This window comes from Puntigrus tetrazona, chromosome 2, assembly GCF_018831695.1.
Source record: "Puntigrus tetrazona isolate hp1 chromosome 2, ASM1883169v1, whole genome shotgun sequence".
In the NCBI taxonomy this organism is placed as follows: Eukaryota; Metazoa; Chordata; class Actinopteri; order Cypriniformes; family Cyprinidae; genus Puntigrus; species Puntigrus tetrazona.
The window spans coordinates 21,427,771-21,455,269 of NC_056700.1; the positions used below are offsets into that span (position 1 = coordinate 21,427,771).

A 27,499-nucleotide genomic window follows, 5' to 3' on the forward strand; every position below is an offset into this window, starting at 1 on the left:
AATTGTATCTAAGCAATAAGCTTTTTTGTGTTCTTGTTCTCTATCAATTTCTGTCTCACTTTCTATTTGACTTTAGAAATGACAAGAAGGCTTAAGATGCACTTTGAAAACCTTTGATGTCCACAGATTTGTAAATTCCATATCTTGGTGTGTCCAAAGGATTAAGCATTCTCTCTCTCTCTCTCTCTCTCTCTCTCTCTCTCTCTCTCTCTCTCTCTCTCTCTCTCTCTCTCTCTCTCTCTCTCTTTCTGTGTGTTTGTATATTTCTTTTGCATTTGCTCAATTAAAATAAGTGTAATTTCGTCTGGTATCTCTGAATTCCCAGCACTAAAGCAAACAGTTGCAGTGTTTCATGGTTCACTGGCCGGTGCTGCAGTCCAGATGGGCAGTCGTGCTGTGTGTGTGTGTGTGTGTGTGTGTGTGTGTGTGTGTGCGCGCGCATTTGTCCTTGTCATTGTATTTGTGTGTGGGCTTCTGTTTTCTTGGCCATTGGCCTATTAGAAATCAATCAGTGCATGTGTTAGTTTTATTTGGCTCGTAAGCATTTTTCTTCACACCATAATAGCTAATGTGTGTGTTTTTGTGTGTGAGTGGAGCACAGCAGCTGTGTTCAAGAATCTTCTGAAGCACAGGATAAGATCGCATAGACGCCCAAAAGGGCAAAACAGTCATATTTCACTTTTTCATTTTCAGGGGTTTGTTGGGAGAGGCATTTGTGATAATGCATTATTAGCCAGGTTTTGATATACAGTATATTTACCTGTGTGAGGCATAGTCCACACGCAAATAACAATATTGCATTGCCATGTACTGACTTTCATATTGTTGCAAATCTATATGACTTATTTCTTATCTATCTATAGTTAGTTAGTTGAGAAGGTAGGCGGGTAAATTAGGACGAGTATATAATGACTTCATTTTCATCTTGAGTGAACTATGCCTTTAATTGTCACATGAGCTCTGGGCTGCTCAGACACTGCTGAGGGACTAAACCTGATTTTGCTGGAGAGAGAACTGAGGAACATCCTGTGGTGCTTAGAAAATCCCCTCCTGCTCACTGTTACCCATCTGTTAATCATCATATTGTGTTATTCATTTGCTGATGAGGCGTAATAGTTTTGTTTCAAAACTATTTCATTTTTATTAAAAGTCTGCGCACATACGTTCCCAGATACACACACACACACACACATTCACACAGTGGAAACATCGTTCATATCCCACCCGCACACACACACAGTAGTTAGTTATCACACTCTGCAGCAGTCCCCTGACTGCTCTAAACTCGTTATCAATTCTGTTTTACGATGACTACAGTATCACTAGAGACAGTAATGAGGCCTCACGCTTGCACACACTCTCACAAGCTTGTACTCCTACAACAGTATTACTGAAATGCTTAAAGCAGGTGGACGCATACAGATTTAACGGTCATACTGATAGATATTCTAGTGCTTCTCTTTTTTATCTGTCAGGCCCTCCAAATTCTGCATGTTGTTATTGTGGTGTGCCACAGTTCTTTAGTATTTTTGGATAGTTTTGGATATGGTACATCACTATATAGAACCATACACCATTGTTCTAGAGCAGGGGTGTCAAACTCAATTCCTGGAGGGCCACGGCCGTGCAGAGTTTAGCTCCAACCCTAATTAAACACACCTGATCCAACTAAACAAGTCCTTCACACTGGAAACTACATGGTTTTTGTGTTGGAACTAAACTCAGGGATGTGTCTCTCTAGGAAATGAGTTTGACACCCCTGTTATAGAGGTTTGGGTGAGTACAATTGTTTTTCTTTAAAAGGGACATTGAATGCCCATTTTCCCCAAGCTGGTATGATTCTTTAGGATCTTCATAAAATTTCTGCAGCATACTTTGCATGGAATTTCTTAATGGTTGTGTAACTCAACACCCTTTTTACATGCCTTTTATGCCCTTACTCAGTGCATGTCTCTTTAAATGATAATGAGCCCCACTCCAGTTTTGCCAAGTCCACAGTTTTCTTGTGCAATTGGGCTACTTTAATGCACTTTGCGCCAGAATGTTTTTCATGTCCGCGGGTTAAAGCAACCCCAATAACGTGACATTTAGCCCCTGGAACCCCGCCAAAAACCTTTTTTTTTTTTTTACAGCAATCCCCCCGGAAAAGCAATTAGACTAGTTTTGGGCTAGTTTTGCTGTGAAACATGGCCACCCTACTCCAATCCTTTCTGTTGGGGAAAAAAAAGACACTTATGTTAACTTTTACATCAAACTGCAGATGAGACATCTGTACGGAGGTGGTATTGCAATTTACTGCTATGTTATTTTTATAATAGCATGGCACTGAAGTTCATGTATATTCTGAAAAACAAATGCCATAATAAGTCTAAAAACATGGTGTTAGTTAATACCATGGTGGTAGACCATTATACTATGATTTGTCTAAAATATAGTATCAACTAAGTTACCGTTGTACAATGTTCAGAATAAAATGTCATTACGATAGACACATTATGATGCCATGTTTTGTAACCGATAGATGTGATTCTGTGTTATGTGCGTTTTGAACATCCAGTCAAACAAGTAAAAATCTGTTGTTTCTATGAACTCAGTCATGCACATGTACAAACAAATCAGACCTGCTTTCCTGTCAAGACACATGTTCTTCGCACACCTTCTGCTGCACAATGTCAGGTAAACGATACACACAGTTTCCGTTGGCTTTCTGAGGCATTTTTGAACTTTTCTATCACACAGTCTTTCAGTTTCTCAGCTCTCTGACTCAGCTCGCTGTGATGAGGAAGGATCTGTTGACACCCAACAGCGCGAGTGTCTGCTACCCGGAAAAAAGACGCACACCCCCATCACGCGGAGAACAGGGATTTTTAAATTATATATGTCTGCAGCTGAGAATGTGCTGTGGTTGTAATGTCACACAAACTAATAATGGCTGGGAGAACGTCAAACAAAAATATTGAGTGGGAGATGATGTTGGGCGACATCCATCGCTTTTGCAACAGCTGCATCGGTGTGAAGGATGAAGCTGCCATTTATAAAGACAACAGATTTGTCTTATTTGAAAAGGCAATATCAAAAGCCTGACCTGCAGGGACAAGATAGAGTTATCAAGTAGGTCATTTTTTTTTTACAAAGTGTATCTGTTAATTTTGTTTCATTCTTACCTAGATCATTTTAAAAGGGATGACACGCAGAAAGTTGGAGACTGATCAGTTTGAAAGGGAGTGTGAACTGTGCATGCTGATTTGGTATTCTCACCATAAACTGAAAAACCAGGGGGTGGGTGTCCGCGAGCCAAAATCAATGTTCTTGGTTTCCCTCCAAATGCATACTAACTCACTTCCTGCAAGTCAATGCACAGCTTCTCAACGGCACAGAAATATTCAAGTACCATGTTTGATTATTCCTCTTAAAATAATACCCCAAAATGCAGAAAATCCATGTTGATCATCTTATTACGATGCAAAATCAGCATCTGAGGCTGGCAGGTTTGGATCCAGACATCAGGAGCTGTTGCTCTGATATTTTTAACAAAAAAGAGAATGCGAGTGGTGCAGAACCCGCCACCACGATGTTAAGGTGTAGTGGGTGGTTCCCAGGATGTTGCTATGTGGTTCTGTGGTGTTTAGTGCTTTGCTATGCGTTTGCTTGGATTCTTTGAGTGTCTCTAACGTATTGCGGTCAATAAATATGACTCAGGTCCCTCTTTCATTGTATGTTTGTGGGATTTTTCATCTGCTTGTTCAAAATTGTAAATCTGATTGAAAAGAAAAGCATTATCATACCTCTCCTCGGCATATTGTTCTGCAGAAACAAGGAATTACATGCCAAAATGTATTACTTTGTTCGTTCAGATGGATGGATTAATTGATGGGTACATATGATAGATGGGTTTATGTATGTATGGATGGATGCATACTTTAGCTGGATAGATGGATAGGTACTACTGATAGATGATGAATGGATGGTATAGATAGATAGATAGATAGATAGATAGATAGATAGATAGATAGATGTTTAAGTAATTTGAGGGCAGTAATAGTGAGCCTAGAACAATCTGATTTGTGGAGCAGAGCTGAATGTGGGTTTAAAGTGAATGAGGTGTTATCTCTGACTCAGTCAGGCATTAAGAGGAAGCCACATATCAGAGTAGAGGAAATTTTAATGATGGAGGAATAGGATTGCAGAGGTTTTACTGTGGATTGAAACCAGGGCCACTGTTAAAGTAACATCTACACTATGATGAATAGAGCTATAGCTAATGTATTTTATATTGTAGCAATAAGATGATCTAAAGCCATAAAAAGTTCAGATCCAAGACTGGGGCACAAATACCAGCCAGCCATTTTGTGTGTGTGTGTGCGTTCACGTGTACTTTTTAAAGCTATTAAAGAGTTTTGTTCTCTGATAACAGCCATCTTAAATCACTGAAGTGCTGTAAGAGTCACACCGCTCTCTGCAGATCAAACATTCAGTTGTTGTCCGCACTGAAAGAAAATTAAAATGGTTTCCTCTGGGTTCAAAAAGAAGGTCCATCATTCACATGCACCATAGTGAAGTCATGAAGATTTTTTAGAAGATCAAATAACAGAAACATACTTGAATGGTTAGATATTTTGGTTGTTAATGATTTTTATTTCAATTGTAACTTCAGTTGTAACTTTTCTTAAACTTTTAAAATAAGAGCATAATCTGGAAACACCTGTCCAGAACCAATGCATTCATGCATGAAATGGGTCTTCACCAAAGCTTTTTCTGAATGGTTTTAAGATGTTTAAATAAATTTTGAGAATACATACATACATACATTTATATATTAATGAAAATTTTTAAATGAAAATTTAAATAAATACATTTTATGAACTGGAGGCACAGAAGTAAAGGAACAGGAATATTATGTCTTCGGTAACAAATCTTTCGCTCTTTTCACAGGAATCTTGGGAAGTCAGGGCTGAGAGTGTCATGCCTTGGACTCGGTAAGCATTTTTCTGATTTATAAAGCAGCCATATAAGTAACATAGATCAGTAATATGTTCACACAGTGCCTTTCAGTGAAATGCAGGCAATAGTGTGTGTTTAAAGAGTCACATGATCTCAAAACTGTTACCCTCCCTCCATTCATATTTAATTTATCATGAATTAAAACACAAGCTCACTAATTGCCTCACACACTCCACACGCAGCGGGAGAGTGATGGGTTGATGCTTAATTTATTCTCTGTTCCCTTTTATTTTTACGATTAGATGGTTTCATTAACAAGCCTTGAGAACGCAAACATAATGACTGTATAAATCTGTTGTTGACTTCTCCTGAGATAAAAACGCAGTATGGCTTATATAGCAGCCGCTGCTCATGCTACAGGACTCATAGACGAGAACATGCCTGATTCAGTTCACCTCAATCTGTGCGTTTTATTTTTATCGCTATAAACCAATGCAAGAAGATACAGAAAGAAACGACAGCAGTGTCACTTCACTGACTAATTAAATGCAGGAATTGTAATACCGTACTGAAAGTTTTGTTTGTTTAACCTTTAAGAAAAAATCATCTGTTCTCTCATGAAAACCATAGGGCACCGGCAAATGAATTGGACTGAACTAAGTGAACTGGATTTTTATTGTTGTCATACTACAGGCTTTCAGTAAGAGCACTGAGGAACAAACAGCTGCTATTCCACCATGTAAAAAGCCCCAGGCTTATCTTCACAATGCGTTTCCAAATGGTGTCTCTCCTGTCTTAGATCAGAATCTTGCTCATTCTTGATCATAATCTTCCTCCTTCCTGCATCCATTATTTACACTACTCTTCAAATGTTTGGGGTCAGTAAGGTTTTCTTCAGTAAGAAATTTTTCGTGTCCAAATTTATATAATGAGCAAGTACACCTTGAATCAATTTTCCAAACTGTGTTTTTGCCATAGACATAAACTGAGAGAAGTAGCTTGGGCTGCAGAACTGCTAAAAGCTTCGGACTGCAACTGTACAATTTTGTAAAAACAGTAAAATTTGTAACAATATAAAATAGCATTATTCTATTTGAATATATTTTCAAAATGTATTCCTGTGATGCAAAGCTGAATAATTCCAATCTTCACATCATTCTTCAGAATTGGATTTTAGTGTTATTTATTTGCACGTGCTTTCTGTATTATTTTAGAGCAAAATTAATCAAAAGCGCTTACAAAAGTTTTGTTTTTAACCTGTTTTGTGAATAAAACTCATCCAATTAGGAGCTTAATTTTGCACCTGGTTTTTCACTGGTGGTTAGTGATTAAGACGGAGGTTTTGATGCTGAAATACTGCGCTAAGGTGCTGCAACTCACCCTTGAGTGCTTGTAGCTGTTATTTTCCTGAGAAGTCAAAGGTCATTGCTGCAGGTCAGACATCGCAAACATTAGCCACTTGATCAAACACAACAAAAGCACTGCGGGCTGATAAGATTTCAGCGCTTCAGACATGCACTTCAGTGAATACGCGAAGACAGCTTTCAGTGGAAATCACCAAAGCTGCACAAATTTTTTTGTATGGGTTTGTGTGCGCATATGTGCATGTATAAATGTATGTTCATGTTCATGTAAGTCAGTGGTGCTTGCTTTGAAAGTATGATGGAAGCACACATTGTGAGCAGAACATTGCGTCCCACTTTTTTCAAGTTTTAGGGATCATCCTAAATTAGATATCATTCATAAGCATAAATGCTCTCAAATTAATCCTTTGAAAACTGTTTTAAAATAGAACATTTTTACCATGGAAATGGTACTTTGAAGCCTTTTAGCAGGCTTCTCCCCTTGGTTTCAAGTGTAATATTACAAAATTTACTACAGTTTTTTATAATCAAATCTTGACAAAACTCATAAAATTGGAAAGGTCTGAGTCTCAATATTTCATGTTTGTAATGGAAATAATACTGTAAATACATGTATATATTTGGAATAGGTAAATGGCTTTTTTTGGTATAGTGTCAAAACTAATTTTTTTTTATATTGACTTGATTGATTGACTTGATTTGATAGTCACGTAACATAAATTAAATTAAAATTATAATTATACATAATGTACGACATAGTCATGTTCCTTTGATTTATAGATATTTTATATTATAGATATTTTGTAAAATGAATATTTAAAAAAAAAAATAGTAGTAGGCTATAGTTAACAGATAAAATATTTTAGGTAATAAAAGTATAAAATTAAGAAATGAACATGACATTTTCTACATGTATATTTTACAATTATTTAATGTAAATTAATATAAAAAATTATCATCAATCAGCTCTAATACATTCACTGTAAAAAATGTCAAAATTTATCAGTAAAAAACAGTAATAATGGGACATTAAATTAGACACAATTTTACTGTAGTCTACCATTTTTTGAAGTGAAATAATTTACAGTCCAAGAATTCCCTGCATTATAGTTTTTTTTGTTTAAATAATTATGTTTCTTCTTAGTTTTTTCTTGGCGGTTTTGTGCATTAGAGTTGTATGTTACATCTAATGTTGTTAAATTAATGTTTATTGCATTATTTAAGTTTCATTTAAGTTGCATTATTTAAGTTTCATGTATGTCACCTTCTATATATGTACTTAAAAGCTGCTTGTGATTGGCTTTGGTTCATTACGTGACTTATCACCACCTGCCTTTGGTGGTTATCAGTTTATTATGCAAAACAGATTCAGTACTTCAATGGGTTGGTATATTAACATTATATCTTTTAATGAAATTACGGTATTTAACTGTAAATGTAAGTTAAAACCGTAAAACCTAAAATGTTGGTGCCCTATTTTTTACAGTGTTGGGAGATCTAATATTAGGCAGAAAGAGCCTGTTATTCACTTGTTTCTCTCAGTTGTTGAGCTGACGATGACCCTGGTGCTCATCGTTGCTCACAGTAGATGTACACATAAAGTTAGCTGGCAGCATGAGGACTGTTACGTCATAGACAAAACATAAGAAAGCCGCCAAATGTTCCTTATCGCTGCGCAGGTGTCGCCTAGGGAACGTAACACTTGCAAACACCCACACTATTTCCTCATTTATCCTACAACCCATAAGCACTTGATCGCCATGGGAACAGCTGATCACCCCTGACGGGTTCCCTCACCCTGAAACACAGTTGGGCGTCTCATGGGATGCCAACTGATCCCATCATTTTGAAGCCCAGGACACCAGTGTGTTCTGGAGAGATGCTCAACCCGCAGCCGGGGTGAGTTTTAGGGTGATAGTAGGTGATTGTGACAGGGATGTGGGGCGATGACTGCAGAGTCTTACCCTGACAGCAATGAATCATGGGTGCTTTACACTGCAGGCAGTGTGAGTCAGGCCAAGAATAACAGAGTCCTCAGGAAAACCTGGGACAGTTTTTACCAAGAATCAACCTCATTTTTGACTCTTTCTTTGTGCGTTGAACTGAAGTACTGAAGGATTTATTTTTGATGTTTAAAATTCACTGTGAAATATTTACTGTGCACCAAATGAATAACATTTTAAAACATATTAAAATAGAAAGTATGTTTGTAATAATATTTAACAATTTAAAAAATGCAAAAAAGTAAAAAAAAAAAAAAAATTTGATTATAAGCAAATTAACCTATAAAGAACGAAAGAAAAAGCATAATAATATTATTATTATTGCTTTTTAATGCAATTTTTAAAATACATATAATTATCCGGTGCTATTCATCCAGTAAACTAAGACATACATCATGTCCCAAGCAAAGCATTGTATCATATTGAATTAAATTGACAGGGAAATGTTGATTTGTTTACATCAGTATGTGAGTGCCATGTAGACACAAGATAAAATAAAAAATCTAAAAAATCTATTATTACTGTAAAACATTCAGAATCAGGTCTGTGTTTTGTTCTAAACTGTTTGAGCATTTCTGTGACAGTCACCAGAGCAAATAAATCAAGTTCTACCTGGAATAAACTAACCTCTGACTCACACTTCCTCTCCTCCTTTCGATTTCTTTCTCTCTTTCTTAGGCACGTGGGTGACATTCGGGGGACAGATTTCAGATGAGGTGAATACTGATTTTTTTTTTTTACTTAACTCATATTGTAGATATTTTCGACAACAATTAATCTACAGTATATTTATAAATTATTTCAAAATATAATGTAATAAGGCTTGATTCATCTGGGTTTTTTTTTGGTTTGTATCCATTATTCTCATTTCTAAATCCACTCTAGCCATTATCACAAATTGGGCATGATTCAGTCGAGATAAGCATGTTCTGTGTTGACAGTCTTGGCAGAGAGGAAGGCTCGTAGACACATCATGCTGTGGTCTTCCTCATTATTCAAACAATAACATCATTCTGCCAGTGCCCCTTTCTGACAATCACCCAGGGCAAATGCACATAAACACTAGCGCTTCTTACATCATAAAAGCCCCTGCAGCAGCAACTTCCACGACAAGCCTGTCTTTCCCCAGAGGCGGAGTCTCCTCTATTGTCCAATCATCCCTCTTGTCCAATCAAATTATGCCAGATGCGGATGTCCCCGTTCGGTCCCCTTCTCCACATGTCATAAGTCATCTCATCAGCAGCTGAACAGACGGTTTTTCCTCATCGGTCTGCCAATATACAACTACGCTGACAGAAGGGATCACTGTCACTCATGCTGACAGTTCTCCATCAAAAGAGAGCTAGATGGATGGTAGAGATTGCAGAGGTTTTAGCCACCAATTGTCCTGTCAGCAGAAGATCACACCCTGACATGAAGATCATTGTATTTCTACAGCAGTTACATGAAAAAAACAGATGCTCTGTTTACAAACCTAGTAAGGGGCCATTCACACAAAACACACTTTTGTATTCCGCTACGCTGCTTTTTTAAATATGCACTAGATGCACATCTTTAATCAGTGTGCTCAGAGCAGTACAGGGTCTCTCGTGAGAGTTGTAAAGTTCAATGCAAACACGTGAGATGTTAGCCAACAGAATGGAAAAAATGCTGAGACGCTCTGAACTTCTTTTAACTTCAGCAATATCTTTTAGACACTGTATCCTCAATATTTTTGCATTTTTAGATTGCCGTCATGTGAGGCGTGTTACTGACATATAAGACATGAGTGGTGCAGTTAAACATGTCCATCCAGTTTCATAGAAAACCACACAGTGTAAATGTAAATCCCAAACACATTCTGTATGAACTGTCCCTAAGGCTGCGTTACATGGGTAATGAAGACTCATGTGTCTCAGTAATTTAACAGCTTGTGCTTTAAAATCTTGAAAACAGTTGTGATACTGCAGTGCAGTTTAATTTATCTCATCCTACGTCATGGCTAGCTGTTACTATATATAAAATGATGAGCACAATTTTTAAAGGATACGTTTACAAAGCATCCACGCATAATGATAATCTTGTGTTAACTTATTATTATGTGCATGAATGCCATTATACTCAGTACATCTGCCTGAAAATCTGTCCATAAAGCCATGCGTTAATTTTTTCTGCATCATGTGACAAACAATGTGAGGTGTAAAGAATGAAATCACCGTCAAATGCTATTAAGTCCATGCAATCCTATGAGACATACCGTATTCCTATATACGGAGTGACAAGCAGGCATTAAACACCAGGATGGAGCCAAATGGTTGCAGGGGAGGGGTTGAAAAATAACAGTCAGCGCTCTGTGAAATCAACCGAAAAGAAAATTGTTTCACTGGCAGAGAAAGCTATTGCATTTTGATGAAAGATTACAAAGATAAACTGTTTTTCTTTACAATAACATGTATTTTCTGATCCTGTTTCTCTGCATTGCTTCTTATCCTAACTGCACTGTCCGTATGAATAAATGTGATGAAAATATTCTATATTCAGTGTCTAAAAAGTAAGAATTCAGCTCAATCCTGAAACCAGTTCGGACAAATTAAATGTTATGGACATGAATGTTATAAAAGTGCTTCACATGGCGGTGAGTCATGTGAAGTGGATTTAAGAAGCACTGTTTTCAGAAAGGTGAGCTCTCAATTATCCATTTACACACACTTCTGAGCTCCCTGCAATGCTGACTGACAGCTGAGGGCTTGATATTGATGTGTGTGTGTGTGTGTGTGTGTGTGTGTGTGTGTGTTTGTGTGTGTTTTGTAGGTGGCTGAGCAGCTGATGACTATAGCCTATGAAAACGGGGTCAACCTCTTTGACACTGCAGAGGTCTATTCAGCTGGGAAGTGAGTTTGACTTTTGACTTACAGCAAAACAGAGCGGCTAAATCCACCCAGACACTTGCATAATATCTTGCATACTAGAACCTATTGAATGGATAGTATGCAAATTGGGATTCAGCCAGTGTGTAAGAGCACAAATAATCCTAGATTAGAGTCCATCCATATCCAAACTTGCCAAGCTAATTCATCTAAACCTGTTAGAAGAAGCAGAAGGGAATTCAGTATGACTGAATTGCACCCACTGATAACATCATTTTTGCACACATTGCCTGCATTGCTTTTGCACAAAATTCACTAGAGGAATTATGCATTCAGGTTGAGATGCAAACGGCCACAAATTTAGTGCTGAATGCAATTTGCATAGATCCGTTTCTAGAATGCAGGTCAGTTTCTGAGTGTTAGGTAGCACATAATTTTTTATGGGACTGTACATCATCACTGCACCACTGCCATAAGGCACCTTTAAATGCCAAAAGTCTGGATATGTGCCTGGTTGTGATGCTTTTCTCCTTTCCTTGAGCATCGTTTGATGAATTACTGCTGTCATGATCACTATAGAAGTACACCAACATTCATTTTAAAATAAGCTTTAAATTTCCTCGAGCTTTCTGTGGACGGTAACCATAGCTCAACGTTAACTGTGTCAGCCAAATAGTGCTGACGTGTGTGAATCTGCAGACTTCTATAATGAAACTCATGCATACAAAGGAGGAGTGTTTACCCTGAGAAAATGGCGGTGACTTTAAAGTTCAAGTTTAAATATATGCAAAGAGCTATAGTGGCCCTGTAGTGAATTCACCTCACAGTGCCATGGAAAAAACATTCTGCAAATCCAGAAATAAACCCTTAAAAAGCACATAAAATGTGTCATTCCTCTTCACAGGGCTGAAATAATCCTAGGAAACATTATCAAGAAGAAGTGTTGGCGGTATTTATCTTAGTTCTTTCATGTTACGATTTTAATCAGCAATTTCATTGCCTGAAAAAAAATCATGCAAAGTCCATAATCTGTCTGTTTTTGTACAGGAGATCTAGCCTGGTTATCACCACTAAACTGTACTGGGGAGGAAAGTGAGTATCTGTCTGTGTGTCTGTCTGTCTTTTTTCTTTTTGTCTGCCTGTCTTTCTGTCTGTTCATTCTATCAATAACAACTCTCATTTTCTACTTGAGATTTAGGCTTTTGTAAAGTTTTCTTTCTTTCTTTCTTTCTTTCTTTCTTTCTTTCTTTCTTTCTTTCTTTCTTTTCTTATTTCTCTAGGGCAGAGACAGAGCGTGGGCTCTCTAGGAAGCACATTATTGAAGGTAGATATTCTTCTTCTTTCTTCTAATTCCCCTGTCGTTTGTAATTGACCTGAACCTTTTTTTCTTCTTTTCTTTCTAATTCTCTCCTCCTTTATTGATTTTTTTTCTCTTTCACTGCAGTAGACTGTGTGTGGCCTTGTTCCTAATAAAAGCTCAGCACCCACACCAGCATTCATTCTTAAACAGTGTGAGGATCTCTCTCTCAGTCCTTTTTGATAAACGATAGTGCAAACCAAATACAGTATGTGCATAGATACAGAAACCCTTTAATCTGCAGGTGCGTCATCTTGTATTCCAGTAAAAAATCTTTTCAAAACGAGGTCAATTTACAAGAGAAGCAAAATAAAGTATTATATTTAATTATTCATTCGTTCATTTTAAGTTTATTTGTCTTACCCCCATTGTCGAATTTTGCATCTCAAGTACATTTATTTAGTTTTAAATATGTTTAGATATTTCTATTGGAAACAAGCCTTAAATAGCTGACAATATTAACAAATTAACATAATCATTTTGATCACATACAAATTTAGCGTTTATTTTGTCATTTAATTTTAATCGAACTATTTAAGTATTTATTGTTATAATCTCTTTAATTGATAGCACTAAACGTTACAGACACAATGAAGCTAAAAGACATCCATCACTGAATTCAGATTGCTTTGATAGCCTAATGCATAATTAAAATGGCATAATTCCGCATTCTGATAAGCGACTGCACAAATTATGTGAAGTGTTTAAAATCCTAAGCTTTATTTGAGTGCTTAATCAAGAGTGGAAATCTACATGTGATAATATCCCGAATTGCATCTGCTCTATTACTGCATAAGACGGAGGTGAACCACTGATTACAAGAGAGGTTAATATCTGTAATGTCATTTCGGTATCACTTTCAGATCGAGAAAATCCAATGTTTGTATTTTATGAAACTAATTGAATCATTCGCACGCTGCGCTCATCTCTCCTTCCCTCCCCCCCGTTCTCCAAGTTATTTTTATCACTCCAGCATGTGTGTAGTTTTCCTTCCTGGCTCGTGTCTCTCTCCCCTCCTTGCTAGCTTGTGCTTGTTTGACATTGTTTGTGGGCTAGAAAGAAACGTCTGTTTATCCTCTATGTACTTTAAAAAAAGCTCCCTGCTAAGAATATCTCCTCCACAAACCCAGAAAATTCTGACTGATTAGAGCCGTGGCGGATGCGAGGGTGCACTCCCTGAGCACGGGGCTGATTAATGAGTCTGAGATTGGCTGGATTACAGTGTTTTCGCGCAAGGACGAGCGTGGGGTTTATCTGTCAGATTAATTTCAGTATGGCAGAGTAATCACGCCAGCGTCTGATCACCTGAAAGCTCGGCTGACAACTTTGTTTCAGCACACCTGGTGTTTGCTCTCTCTCTCTTTTTCTCTGTCGTTCTCTCTCAGCCAAGATTTATTGGCAAGTTTTGCCAGTCCATTATTTTCACAGTACTTAAATGCTGGTTGCTCGAAATAACAAAAGTTACAGTACAGCATGTGTGTTATTCGAAATCTTAAATGTAATGAAAATAAATGGGTTCGGGTTTGTTTAGAGGTCGAGCGACCCTGAAAAGAATTTGGACACCTGAGCAGCACTTAGAAAAAAGTTTGAATGCCACTGCATTAAAACAATAAAATGTCAAACCAAATGGCATTTATTAAAAAGGAAAAAACATCACAAGCACTTTTCATGCTAAGCATTTCACAGAAAAGCTCTTTGTGAGGTTCCTAATGGAAAACAACTGATATAACATTTTGAAGAAATTAATACTTTTATTCAGCAGGGAATACGTTTAATTGATCGAAAGTGACATAATATAAAAAATTATATTTTTCTATTTCAAATAAACAACAGTTTTTTTGACCTTCGTATTCATCAAAAAATAGTGTATGGTGATTTTCACAAATGTTTCTTGAGCATCAAATGTAAATACATATAAATACATTTTTATGTGACTTCTGAAATTTTTCTTTGCATTACAGGAGTGATTGAATTCCTAGGAAAAGCTTTTTGAAACTGTAATATTATTTTAGAATTGTATTATATTTTATTAATATTTTATTATAATAATACTTTTTACTATATTAAGCTTACTGTAGGTGAGCATAAGAGACTCACTTAAAACTTTTAAATATAATGTGCATTATTGTCTTTAAATATTTCTCCAGTATTTCAAAAGTTTGTAACAATCACTGTTATATTTTACTTCAAGTATCACTCTAATCAGAATATTCTTGATAATTAAAAAGCAAATACTGGATGATATTGATACGGCCATTTATATACCCCTAACAAACACAAATGCATAATGCTTACAGTGAATAATGAATGATATGAACCGTCCCTCAGCGTTTGTTCTCTGTTTCTCTCTCTCTTTCTGAATGGGACAATGATGTGACAGTCAGACTGAATCATTCATCCTTGTTCTGCTTCCTCATCTTGTTTTCTTCCTGTCCTCTGGTGTCTGCAAAGCTGTACTTTTCTAATCCTCTCTCAGCTGTTCACCTGATCCTATTTTTGGTCTCTCCTCTCTCCTCTCATCCTTCCATCTCTTTTCACACTTCTGGTTGTCAGATAGCAGATGAGAATGAATGTAGGTCCTTAGGCAACTGCATGAGTTTGTGTCATCATTTTTAATCTTCCCTGTTTCAAAGAATAGTTGAATGAATGTTCATTTTCTTGCCCTTATGTTGCTTCAATTTTTTATTTCTTCGCAAAGCACAAAATATCGCAAAAAAAAAAAAAAAAAAATGTTTACACTGCCGTTTGAATAAAAATGAATAGAAACTGGGGATGTTTGAGCTTCAAAAATGTAAAAAAAGCAGCATTAAAGTATCACAAATGTGGTTCGTGCAACTCATGCATTATATTCCACTCTGAAGACTTTCTTATGCTTTCTTTCTCTGTAGGTCTGAAGGGTTCTTTGCAGAGGTTGCAGTTGGAGTATGTGGATGTGGTTTTTGCCAATCGTCCCGACAGCAACACACCAATGGAGGGTAGGTGAGCCTTGGGCCCAAAGCAAACGCTCAGTTTTATGCATGATTACGTTCTGAAATGCCTTCGAGGCAATTAGTAAAGCAATGCAAGTACTGTATGCATTGCGTTTACAGAGCTGTGACAAGAACAGCTATAGCATTAGCATAAACCTTCAGCAAGTTTCCTCTTTAAATAAAAGCAGTGCAATAGTTTGAAGAGTGTCTTGCTGAGCAAGTTAATTAAACCTGTTTTTTTGTGAACGTAACTTAGGGAGGAGTACACCCATTTAATCTTCCAATTAATATCCAAGTATAAAAGACAACCTTCTAGCCTCTAGCACCATTAGTTCTTTCAGTCTCCTTCCTTCCCAACTCCTCCTTTTATGCATATTATTTATTTATTTATATTTTTCTGTCTAGGGGGCTATTGGAGCTCGAGTAGCATAGTCCCTTCATCGCAGACATCAAGCTAAATCAGTTTACCACTAATTCTAAGATTTCATGGGCTCGTGAAGTAGCTATACTTGAATAAAAACACATCCAGTATAGCTTTGAAAGAAACCCAGTATAGTTTTGAAGTGCCACCTATACCTGGTTTGATTTTATTTTAATAGTCTCTTATGCTCACTTTATGCTCACTGTACTGTTCTCTTTATATGTTTTGCTTCCTAGCGTGTAATATAAATAAACAGCAAGCCAAACTCTGTTCAAGAGCCAGGATATGAGCGCCTTGCTCCTTTAATAGTCCAATATGCGGGTTACACAATTAAACTGTTCGGCCATTGAACCGAGTAAAAAGCCAATGCTTCCGACAAGGTGTAGAAGAACGATTAATCGAAATGCGTTACAAACATGTCCAGGCTTGCTGCGTCGCAATCGCACTGTTTCCTATTTCCCACTGTGCGTCGCTCGCGGAAACACGTCAAAATAAGAGTCCTCGCATAAGACCTTATACAATCGCGGCAGGCAGGCAAAATGAAACTTAAACAGAACATTAAAGAATCACATAGATATAATATTAATAAATGCAAATGTCCATCATAAAATCACACAAAGCCTCTAAGAGAGGCAGAACACTCCTCGCCTGGCATTTATTAATGCCACTGTAACAGTCTGTGTTCAGTTCAGTCATTTATTTCTCTTTAGCTAGCAGTAAGACAACATCAGAAATGGGTCTTAGGAATGTTTTCATGTTGCCACCTGAGGTTGTTCTAACCTCTACTTTGCGGACCTTTCCGTCATTGCTCGGGAAAACGGACGTGATTAAGCCCAAAGGCCAGTCGTTCCTTGGGATTTGAGCTTGCTTCAATAGCACAACATCTCCAGGTTGTAGATTTCGTGAGTCTCATGCCACTTGCGTCGAGGTTGGAGTGTATTGATGTATTCTTTTCTCCATCGACTCCAGAACTCGTTAGCCAATGCCTGCACTCGCTTCCACTGACATTTCAAAAGATCCTTTTCAGTGTAGTTCTCGAACAGAATAGGCACTCCGGGCTTCTGAGTTAAGAGCATTGCTGGAGTGAGTATACACGGAGAACAGGGATCTGATGAGACAGGAACCAGGGTCTAGCATTTATGATTGCGGACACCTCTGCCATCAGAGTGCAAAGTACCTCATGGGTCAAGTGAGCATGTTTCTTTTGCAAAAGCATACCGTCCAGAATCCTGCGGGTTACACCGATCATGCGTTCCCACGCACCCCCCATGTGAGATGCATGTGGTGGATTGAATTCCCACGTACAGCCATTCTCATGGAGGTATTTCAGAAGACTGCTCTGGTTTTCTTTCGCTGGTTGCATGCCTAGTTCTTGACTTGCTCCGATGAAGTTGGTTCCTCTGTCTGATCTGAGCTGTTTTGCCGGTCCTCTCACAGCAAAAAACCTTCGCAGGGCATTGATGCAACTGGCAGTGTTCATAGACTCTATGACTTCTATGTGTACTGCTCGTGTACTCATGCATGTGAAGAGTATAGCCCATCTTTTGTTTTCAGCTACACCACCTCTGGTGCGCCGAGTGATCACAGTCCATGGACCAAAAACGTCTAACCCCACATATGTAAACGGGGAAGATGTACTGAGGCGCTCAGGAGGAAGATCTGCCATCTTTTGAACTTCTTGCTTTCCTCTAAGTCTGCGGCATGTTACACAATGATGAAGGATAGTGTTTATCAGTCTTTTCCCTCCTATAATCCACAAACCAGCCAGTCGGATTGCTCCTTCTGTGAACTGTCTCCCTTGATGATGCACTTTAGAGTGGTAGTAACTCACTAACAGTTTAGCAACATAACTTTGCTTTGGGAGGATGATTGGATTCTTTACCTCTGGCTCAACCGAAGCATGTTTCAAACGTCCTCCAACCTTCAAGAGGCCGTTATCCATGTAGGGTCGAGATTCCACAGTGCACTTAAATGTGAAACTTGCTCGTTTCTCTGTAAAGCAGCATACTCCTCTGGATACGAGTCTTTCTGGGCGTGTAGAAGTATTAGTCTCTTTGCTGCTTTCTGCTCTTCAGGTGTACGAATTTTGGTGCACTGATGCCATCCTTTGCATGTATGGGATGTACTGATGGAATTTGATGTGTGAGAATGTGCTTGATGAATCAGAAAGGAAATAGCTCTTAGCAAAGACTCCCAGGTAGAAAAGCGTTTAAACCGTTCTGAAAAGAGGCTTCTTTCAACTCGAGTATCAAAGTTAGTTACACAAGGTCTGACTTCTGCGTCTGCGTCAGGCTTAACCAGTTCAAAAGACTCGCACTGCTGCTCTTGGGGCAGTTTGTAGAGGAAATCAGGTCCTGTAAACCATATGGTGTCGTTCAGTTGTGACGTAACCACTGATCTTGTTGCCAGGTCAGCTGGATTTTGAACTGTGGACACATAACTCCACTGGTCTGGAGAAGTCGACTGACGTATTCGCTGAACACGGTTGTGCACATAAACAAAGAAGCGTCTGGACTGATTGTATATGTATCCTAAGACTACTTTGCTGTCACAGTAGAATTTCACTGCATTTGGTTTGTGGTCTAGCTCATCAAGAATGTACTCAGCCATCTCAACAGCCAACACTGCACCACACAGTTCCAGGCGAGGGATTGAAGGTTCAGGACGAGGTGACAGCTTTGCTTTGCCCAGCACAAATCCTACTTTGACCTCGCCTTCATCAGTCAGAGCTCTGAGGTAAGCCACGGCTCCTATGGCCCAGCTTGAGGCATCTGAAAATACGCACAACTCAGTGTATGTGGTGTTAGAAAGAGAATGGTTCAGATATGTACGTGTGATGTGAAGGTTACTTAGCTTTTGAAGTGAGATTTTCCATTCTTCCCAAATGTTTTTCTTCTCTTCAGGAAGAACTGTGTCCCAGTCATGTACCTCTTTAGTAAGCTCACGTACCAATGCTCTGCCCCGGATTGTCACTGGTGCTACAAAGCCCAAAGGGTCGAAGAGGCTATTGACGACAGAGAGCACTCCACGATGAGTGTAGGGCTGGTCGTTTGCTGCAACTTTGAAGGTGAAAGTGTCTGTTTTTATGTCCCAGTACAAACCCAGACTTCTTTGTGCAGGCCAACTCTCATTTCCAAAATTCAGATCTTGTAGACCCGAAGCAAGATCTTCTGGTGTGAAAGCTTGCATGACTTCAACACTGTTTGAGGCGATCTTGTGGAGCTTAATATTCGACTTGGAAAGCGATTCTTGAGTGCGCTTGAGCAGGTCAATTGCTTCTGCTTCTGTGGGAAAGGACATGAGGCCGTCGTCCACATAGAAGTGCCTGTTAACAAAGTGGGCAGTGTCAGTTCCATACTCTAGCTCACCTTGTTGTGCAGCTAACCTTAGTCCGTATATAGCCACTGACGGAGAAGGGCTGTTTCCAAAAACATGTACCCTCATACGGTAGTCTACCACTTCTTTGTTCAAGTTGTTGTCACTGTACCAGAGGAATCTCAAATAGTTTCTATGGTCCTCTTTCACCAGGAAACTATAGAACATCTGTTGGATGTCTGCCATAACTGCAATGCGATCTTTCCTGAACCGTAGAAGCACACCTAACAGGGAGTTGTTTAAGTCTGGGCCTGAGAGGAGCACGTTGTTCAAAGAAATGCCTTCATGCTGCGCACTGGAATCAAATACCCCCCGAATTTGTCCGGATTTTTTTGCGGATGATATACTCCGAAGATGGGTAAGTACCAATATTCTTCATCCTCGTGGATAGGTGGTGCTCTTTCTGCATGTTGATTCTGAAAGAGTTTCTCCATGAAGGTTGAAAACTGTTCTTTCATCTCAGGATTTCTATTCAATGTGCGACGCAAAGAATTAAGGCGAGATGAAGCTTGTTCCCGATTATTTGGAGGTAATGGTCTGGGTGATCTGAATGGCAAAGGAGCGACCCAGTTTTTCTGTTCATCTTGGTGGAACTCTGCTTGCATGATTTTCAAGAAGTTCTCATCCTCGAAAGACATGGCAGGTTTGTTATCATTTTTGGTTCTGTCAAATACCTTGAGCCCAAGTTCATCTTCTGCTTGCACACAATGAGTAGAGTGATTGAATGTACAGGGAAAAACAGATTTATGCTCCCGCCATGACACAATTTCTCTTTCACTTTGATGTGGCTCTGACATGGAGTGAGAAGTGAAGGGCGGCCATTGTCCATAATGTTAGTTTTAAAGACACTCACCATTGGCTTATGGGCTCTGTCAATGCAGACATCACCCACAATCACCCAGCCTAAATCTAACCTTTGTGCAAAAGGTGCATTGTGAGGCCCGTTGATTTGTTGTCTCGCTTTGTGTACACGGATTATGTCTCTTCCCAGCAAAATTAAGATCGGAGCATCAGGATCTAGCTTTGGGATAAACTGTGCCACAGATTTCAAGTGAGGATGAGCAAGAGCGACTTCTGGAGTGGGTATGTCAGATCTGTTGCTCATTATCTCGTTACATTCAATCAGTGGTGGGAGATCAAGACATGTCTTACCATCCAGGGTCTCGATTTGGAAGCCAACCGCTTTCCTTCCTGACGTTTCCATGGAACCAGCACATGTTCTCAACAAATACGGAGAAGGGTTACTTTGGATCCCAAAAAGTTGAAAAAACTCTCCTTTGGCGAGTGAGCGATTGCTCTGATCATCAATAATGGCATACATCCTGATAGCTCGTTCGTTGTTCTTGAGGAAGACACGCACCAAACACATTTTTGCACAGGATCGCATTGACACACTTTGTCCACAAACTTCTGTACACTTTGAAGTTACAGAGGTAATGGCATCCTGTCGATCTGTGTCTGGTTCTTGCATCAGAGAAGTGGAGAGAGGTGAAGCCGTGTCTGGATGCATGACTGTGCAATGTCGATCAGAATCACACTCAGCACATTTGAGGTTTGCTAGACATTCTCTGGCTACATGATTTGGAGAGCAACACCTGAAACATCTTTTATGTTCTTTCAGAAGGTTCTTACGTTCTAACAAAGACTTTTTCCTGAAGGCTCTACATTTCCACAGAGGATGTGCTTTGTTGTGAATAGGGCAATGTTTCACAAATCTCTCTTGGCAGCCTCACTCAAGCTCACTGAATCAGACTCATAATTTTTAGAAACATCAGTCTTGTGTACTAACACAGGAACTCTACTAGTGCTATGTTTATAGATGGGTTTCTCATTCCGGACGACTGTGTGGCTACTGTTTGAAAGCTTGAAACTAGGATCATTTCTTGCTTTAGCTTCACTGCAAACAAAATGAGTGAAGAACGAGAATGGAGGAAAACTGACCTTATTTTCTTCCTTGAAGCGGGAGCCAGCGAACAGCCATTTCTCCTGAAGATTCGCTGGTAACTTCTCCACTATAGGATTAATGCCACGAGGGGTATCAAGGTAAGCTAATCCAGGTAAGTATGCATCTCCTTTTGCTGCAAGTATCTCCATAAGCAGGTCTGCAAGCTCTCTGAGTTTCACATTGTCCTTAGGAGATAGATGTGGAAAGTTATCCAGACGCGTAAATAAAGCACTTTCAATCACTTCTGGGGTGGCATAACATTCCTGAAGTCTCGTCCTTGACATCTGGAGAGCAGCTTCAGGATTAGTAACATACACTGCTCGCATCCTCCTCACATGATCTGACGACTCCTTCCCCAGCCACTTAACTAACAAATCTAACTCTTCACTAGCTGAAAGCTGTAAGTCTTTTGTGGCGTTAGCAAATGAAGACTCCCAAGCTAAGAAGTTTTCTGGGTTATCATCAAACTTAGTAAGCCCAGTAGTGACAAGCTCTCTCACGCGCTATGAATTTAGCAAAGTCTAGCATAGGCGTGGCTTGATTTTGAAAGTAATGCTGTGCGTCTGAATGATTTTGCTGTGGTGATGCTTTAAATGAAACATTCGGGATGGAATGAGGCAAATTGTTTGGGGAATCTGGAATTCTTGTGCTCTGTAGACGTCCACTATCGCATAACCTGCTCCGCTCCTGAACTGTATTTCTGTCACCACCACACGCAGCATTTGAACTCAAAGGCTTATTGAGGAAACATGGAGGCGGTTCCTGTGCACCAGCTGGTGAAGAGACACTCAGAGGTAGTGTAGAAAATTCAGAGCTCACCTGAGTCTGTTGTTTCACATATTCCTGCGTTCTCATTGAAATCACATGTGATGAAAGGGAGCTTACTTCACTGCGATTGACATCATGTCCCATTGCTGCAGCCTCTAGCACTTCCGCTTCAGCGAGAGCGGCAGCAGCTTCCTTTTCTAATTCTAATGCTTCCAGATTTGCTTCTACAGTAGCTCTTTCCTGTTCCAGCCTTGCTTTCTCCATTTTCATTTCAAGCTGTTTCTTTGCGAAAACCATCTTGGCACGTGCAGCTTCTGCTGAGGCTCTAGCTTTTGCAGCAGCACTAGCAACTGAGGACTTGGAGGAAGATAACGACCCTTTAGAACTGACTGCTGATGGTGCCTTTTCTTTCCCTCTGCTTCCTTCAGTTAGCATGTTTGCTTCTGAGCATTCCTCATGCACCTGCTGATCCATGTCTTTTTACTATGGCTTTTTACTGTACTGTTCTCTTTATATGTTTTGCTTCCTAGCGTGTAATATAAATAAACAGCAAGCCAAACTCTGTTCAAGAGCCAGGATATGAGCGCCTTGCTCCTTTAATAGTCCAATATGCGGGTTACACAATTAAACTGTTCGGCCATTGAACCGAGTAAAAAGCCAATGCTTCCGACAAGGTGTAGAAGAACGATTAATCGAAATGCGTTACAAACATGTCCAGGCTTGCTGCGTCGCAATCGCACTGTTTCCTATTTCCCACTGTGCGTCGCTCGCGGAAACACGTCAAAATAAGAGTCCTCGCATAAGACCTTATACAATCGCGGCAGGCAAAATGAAACTTAAACAGAACATTAAAGAATCACATAGATATAATATTAATAAATGCAAATGTCCATCATAAAATCACACAAAGCCTCTAAGAGAGGCAGAACACTCACTATACTCATTTATTTGATACAATACAGTAAAACAGTAATATTGAAAAAATCTATTTGAATATATTTTAAAGTGTAATTTATTCTTCTCATTTTGTCACATGATACAGAAATGATTCCTAATATGTTGGTTTGCTGCTTACTGCTTTAATTTCAGGAATCACAGAAGAATTCAAAATCTTTGAATCTTTGATATGTTCACAAGAAACACATTTATTTGTAATAGTTTTATAAATGTCTTTACTTTCACTTTTTATATATTTAATGCAGACCTCTAAATTCTGGCCTTCAAGGTCCAGGTTCCTGCAGAATTTAGCTCTAACTTTGATTAAACTCACCTCCCTTTTGATATTCTAGTGATCCTGAAGACCTTGATTAGCTTGTTCAGGTGTGTTGGAGCAAAACAGCAGTTGAGGGCCAGAATTAATATATGTTCAGTGCATGCCTCTGTTCTTAAGGCCTTGGCAAAAGTCTTTTTTGCATCCTTGGTCTAAATTATGTCTCTGGCCCTCGCGCGCGAGTGCGTGTGTGTGTGTGTGTAAAGGATGTAGGGTGCTATTTCCATGCATCTCAGGAGGCCGTTTTTCGTAATCCCAGTCTAACCTCTCTCTCACTTCCTTTTGATTTCTGGCACTGCAGCGCTCAGGAAGTCTACTTCTTATACACTCTGTCCATCACCATATCTGTCTTGCTCTCTATTGGACTCTCTCTCTCTCTCTCTCTCTCTCTCTCTCTCTCTCTCTCTCTCTCTGAGGGATTAGAGACTTGCCCATGGGGTACATAATGTATTTTTAAGCTGCTCTTTCCTTGCTGTGTCTTCAAACTCCAGACCTTTCGTGCTCACACTTATACGCACACACATACAATCTAACACGTGTATATGTATACATGTATCTAAATGAGGAAATACCACTCATATTGTTTTTATGTGAAGCATAGCATTTTATTTAATTTCATTTCATCCCCAAATGTCCCAAAGAGAGGTTTTATTAGATTCAGCCATCTTTTGGGGACAAATGTGTTAGCAAACCCACACACACCTGATTTCTTCCACTGGGATTCTTTCTGTCTGTATGAGCGAGTCTTATCAACACGTAAACACATTTAACATCAGGGTTACAAGCCAGAAAAGTAATGCATAGACTTCCTACAGTGTGAGGATAATCTTAAGAGGACTCTCCATACAAATTGGAGCTTTAAAGCTGCGGTGGGGGAAAGCAAAAGATCTAACAAAGTAAAACGTTTAATCATCGCTCTTCCATCGAGGCTGGAATGATTTTAATCCAAATTGATGTGCAATGTGTTCTTGGCACGTACAGTTAAATCCTCGTGGGAAGATAATGATAGTAGGGTATTTTAATAAAAGAACATTTTGGAACTGAACTGAGAACAAATTTCACTACCCATGGCCTCCCCGGAGACTTGTTAATGTGTTTGCCATGTTGTCGCTCAGCTTTGTGAAATAGACATTTAGATCACCAGTATGATGCTGGCCCTGATATCTTTAGTGTTGGGAAGGTTACTTTGGAAATGTAAAAGGTTACAAATTACGTGTTAATCTATTTTAAAATGTAATAAGTAGTGTAACTTTTCAATTACTTTAATAAAGTAATGTAACGTATGATTACTTTTTGATTACTTTTCTAATGTTTTCAATCCTTTCCAAACATGTCAACCAGGCAGGGTTAACATGTAACAGGGTTAACAGTAGTACTCAACACTGATTACTGTCAGACTTCATCACTTGAATTCATTTTAAAAGAGACATTGGATGAAAAATTCACTTTTACATGGTGTTTACGTAGCCTATGGCCTAGCAGTGTATGGACAAAACCACCCTACAATGATACAAATTCATTCCACTTTTTTAATCCCCCCAAAATTTAAACAGTCTCAATCATCAAGCCGTTTGATTTTCTGAGCAGTATGATAGTAGCGGTATCACATTGCTCAGGCCCGTGCCCACAACCGCTGAAGTACTGTGAGGTATTAGCATATTTCACCCTCAGCCAGTTGCACAAAGTCCATCATTTTCAGCGGTAGTGACAATGTTTTTAAGCAATGCAGGTTGTAGTTTTGTGATATAGAAAAGCATAAGAATCTCAAGGATAGACCAGCACCTATTGTTCGTGATACAGCTGCACCTCCAGAAAAAATAAGTCTCACATATTTTTTTAATGGAAGAGAAGGGGGAGGGTGTTCTGTTACATGTAACTAGTTACTTCCCAACACTGGGGAACATATATGTTCATATAACATATATGCACATATATGTTCTTCAAGGGCTCAAACTGAGGAAAACAATATGCAATTAGTGAAATCTATAGACATCAGAAATAGTTTATATAAAAGTAGTAGTTAATGTAATATGTGGCTAGAATTTTTCCCAAACATGGTTATGAAGGTTATAATGTTTTGGTGCAGTGCAGTACCCTATAGCCTTTCATTTTCAGTGAATTATTGTAAATATGATTTTGTTCACTTTTTACAAACTGAGGGAAATACTGTAATTAAATTACATATATGATTACACGGATGCTGTCGAAAGAGCATAACTTCTATTGAAGAACTCAGGTTACGTTCATAATTTAATGAATACAGCTTTGGTCTCTAATGCCCTCATGGCCTGTAATATTTGTTGTCGTTTTAATAAACACCAAACACATATCTGTGTTTATCTGATATTGTAGAGTAGACTAAGCAGCTACTGGCTGTTTCCCCAAACCTCAAATGACCTATTTGTGTTTGAATCATCCGCATCAGTCTATAGGAGAGATATTAAAGCCACAAATCAAAATCATACAGCACACTGTCTCTCTGTTCCCCCACACACAAATCAAATCAAGCTATCATATGACACAACTACATGCAGCACAGAATGACTAATACCTTATTTCCAAGTATTGTGGTGGTATCAGGATGCTTTCTAAACTTGACTGAGATTTTTACCTTTGTATTAAAAGAAACTGTACCGCAGTTTCAACAAAATATTAGGCAGCACAACTGTTTTTAACATCAATATAAAATGTTTCTTAATCAGCCAATCAGCGTATCAGAATAATTTCTGAAGGATCACGGAACAATGAAGACTGGAGTAAAATTCAGCTTTGTATCGCAGGAATAAATTACATTTTATAATAATATTTCACAATATTGCTATTTTTACTGTACTTTTTTTGGTAAGCATAAAAATATATATTTTGATTGGTATATGTGATTATATTGATTATATGTGCTTTAAACTTGAACAAATGCGATTTCATAAAATAAATCAAAGTTTTGATGATTACTGTTTGTAAGACTGCAACTGCTGGACTCGCCATACAACGAATCTGAATGATCAATTTTTCCCAGCATTTTTTGTTTGTCCGTTTTGCATAGCAATAATTCTATAGCAATAATTCAAATTGATTTATCAAAGATTTGGGGTGAAGTTGCAATCAAAATCCACTTAAGAATCATAGGGGACACGTGGGCATGACTCATCTGCACTGGCGCGCTGCAGAAACCCCAGACCTCCACATTACATTAGATTAATACTTCAGGGTTCTGCTGTTCAGATGTTCCATCAGAAGTGAGCTGGAGTCCTCAGTCTCTCGTGAGAACAAACTACACGATGGTTTGCTGAAGAGCCATTAATTTTAGTTCACACTGACATGTGCCTCTGGCTTCCTGTGTTTTTGTCTCGCTCTCTTTTCTTGAGCAGATGTATTGTTTTGCTTAGCTGACGTTCACATGGTTTTTTTTCTCCTCCATTCTCACCCACACACTCACATTTCTCTTCATTCGTACAGAGTTCATAATGAGAGAGTGGGTGTGGGCTTTCATTTTCATTATGTACTGAGGTAGATTTGGCTGCTGTTTTCTACTCTTCTGTTCTTTTTTTAATCTCCTTGCACCTTCTCTTGCCTTTTTCTTTTATAGAAGTTCTTTTGTTTCTCATGTTCATGCATTGAGCCATAGCCTTTGTTTCACAGACAGTATAAGGATCGGACTATGACCTACCCACTTTCACAGGAAAGACCTGACTGACGTAACAGTTTTGTTTAAATGTGCCATTTAGGTGATGGGATTTTTGAAATATTACAAAATAAACCAGTTCAGAATAGCTCACCTAATAACGGAACTGCTTTCATCATTTGCAAACCGAAACATTTATGGTGTCCCGTGAAGCATTTGTTGGCCCTTCGCAAAAACCCACCCCCTCGCTTTGTCCATCAAGCAATGGCACCCTTCATATTCTCACACAGTGAAAAAAACATTGCAGAGCAAAGAGAAAACGTACAGCTTCCAGATAGATAAGTCAGAGCAGGTTTTTTAGACGGTATGAAACAAAGTCTCAGATTAAAACTTTTGTCATTTTGAAAAAGATGAAATAAACGTGAATGAATATCAGAAGGTTTCACGGAAAGATGTCTTTACACATCACTCCTGTTTAGTTTAGAAGAAATGGCCGAATTGATGTTGTTATCGGTCTGATCGGTCAAACAAACTCACGGCATCTGGAGCGTTCTCTCGCAAAATATTCAGATTCTCCCATAAAAGAATTGTGTTCTCTGACAAAACATTTGCGTTCCT

At 38.8% G+C, this 27,499-nt stretch overlaps 1 protein-coding gene across 1 annotated transcript in view; it reads left to right on the forward strand.

Annotated features, from left to right (window-relative positions):
- Window positions 1–27,499, forward strand: part of kcnab1b (potassium voltage-gated channel subfamily A regulatory beta subunit 1b) — a 38,868-nt gene that overhangs the window by 3,945 nt on the left and 7,424 nt on the right. Inside the window, exons 2-8 of the mRNA XM_043219271.1 lie at window positions 4,933–4,976; window positions 8,987–9,024; window positions 11,099–11,178; window positions 12,059–12,103; window positions 12,202–12,246; window positions 12,435–12,478; window positions 15,400–15,486. Of these exons, the coding sequence (XP_043075206.1) occupies window positions 4,933–4,976; window positions 8,987–9,024; window positions 11,099–11,178; window positions 12,059–12,103; window positions 12,202–12,246; window positions 12,435–12,478; window positions 15,400–15,486 (383 nt within the window). The remainder of the gene's footprint in view (window positions 1–4,932; window positions 4,977–8,986; window positions 9,025–11,098; window positions 11,179–12,058; window positions 12,104–12,201; window positions 12,247–12,434; window positions 12,479–15,399; window positions 15,487–27,499) is intronic.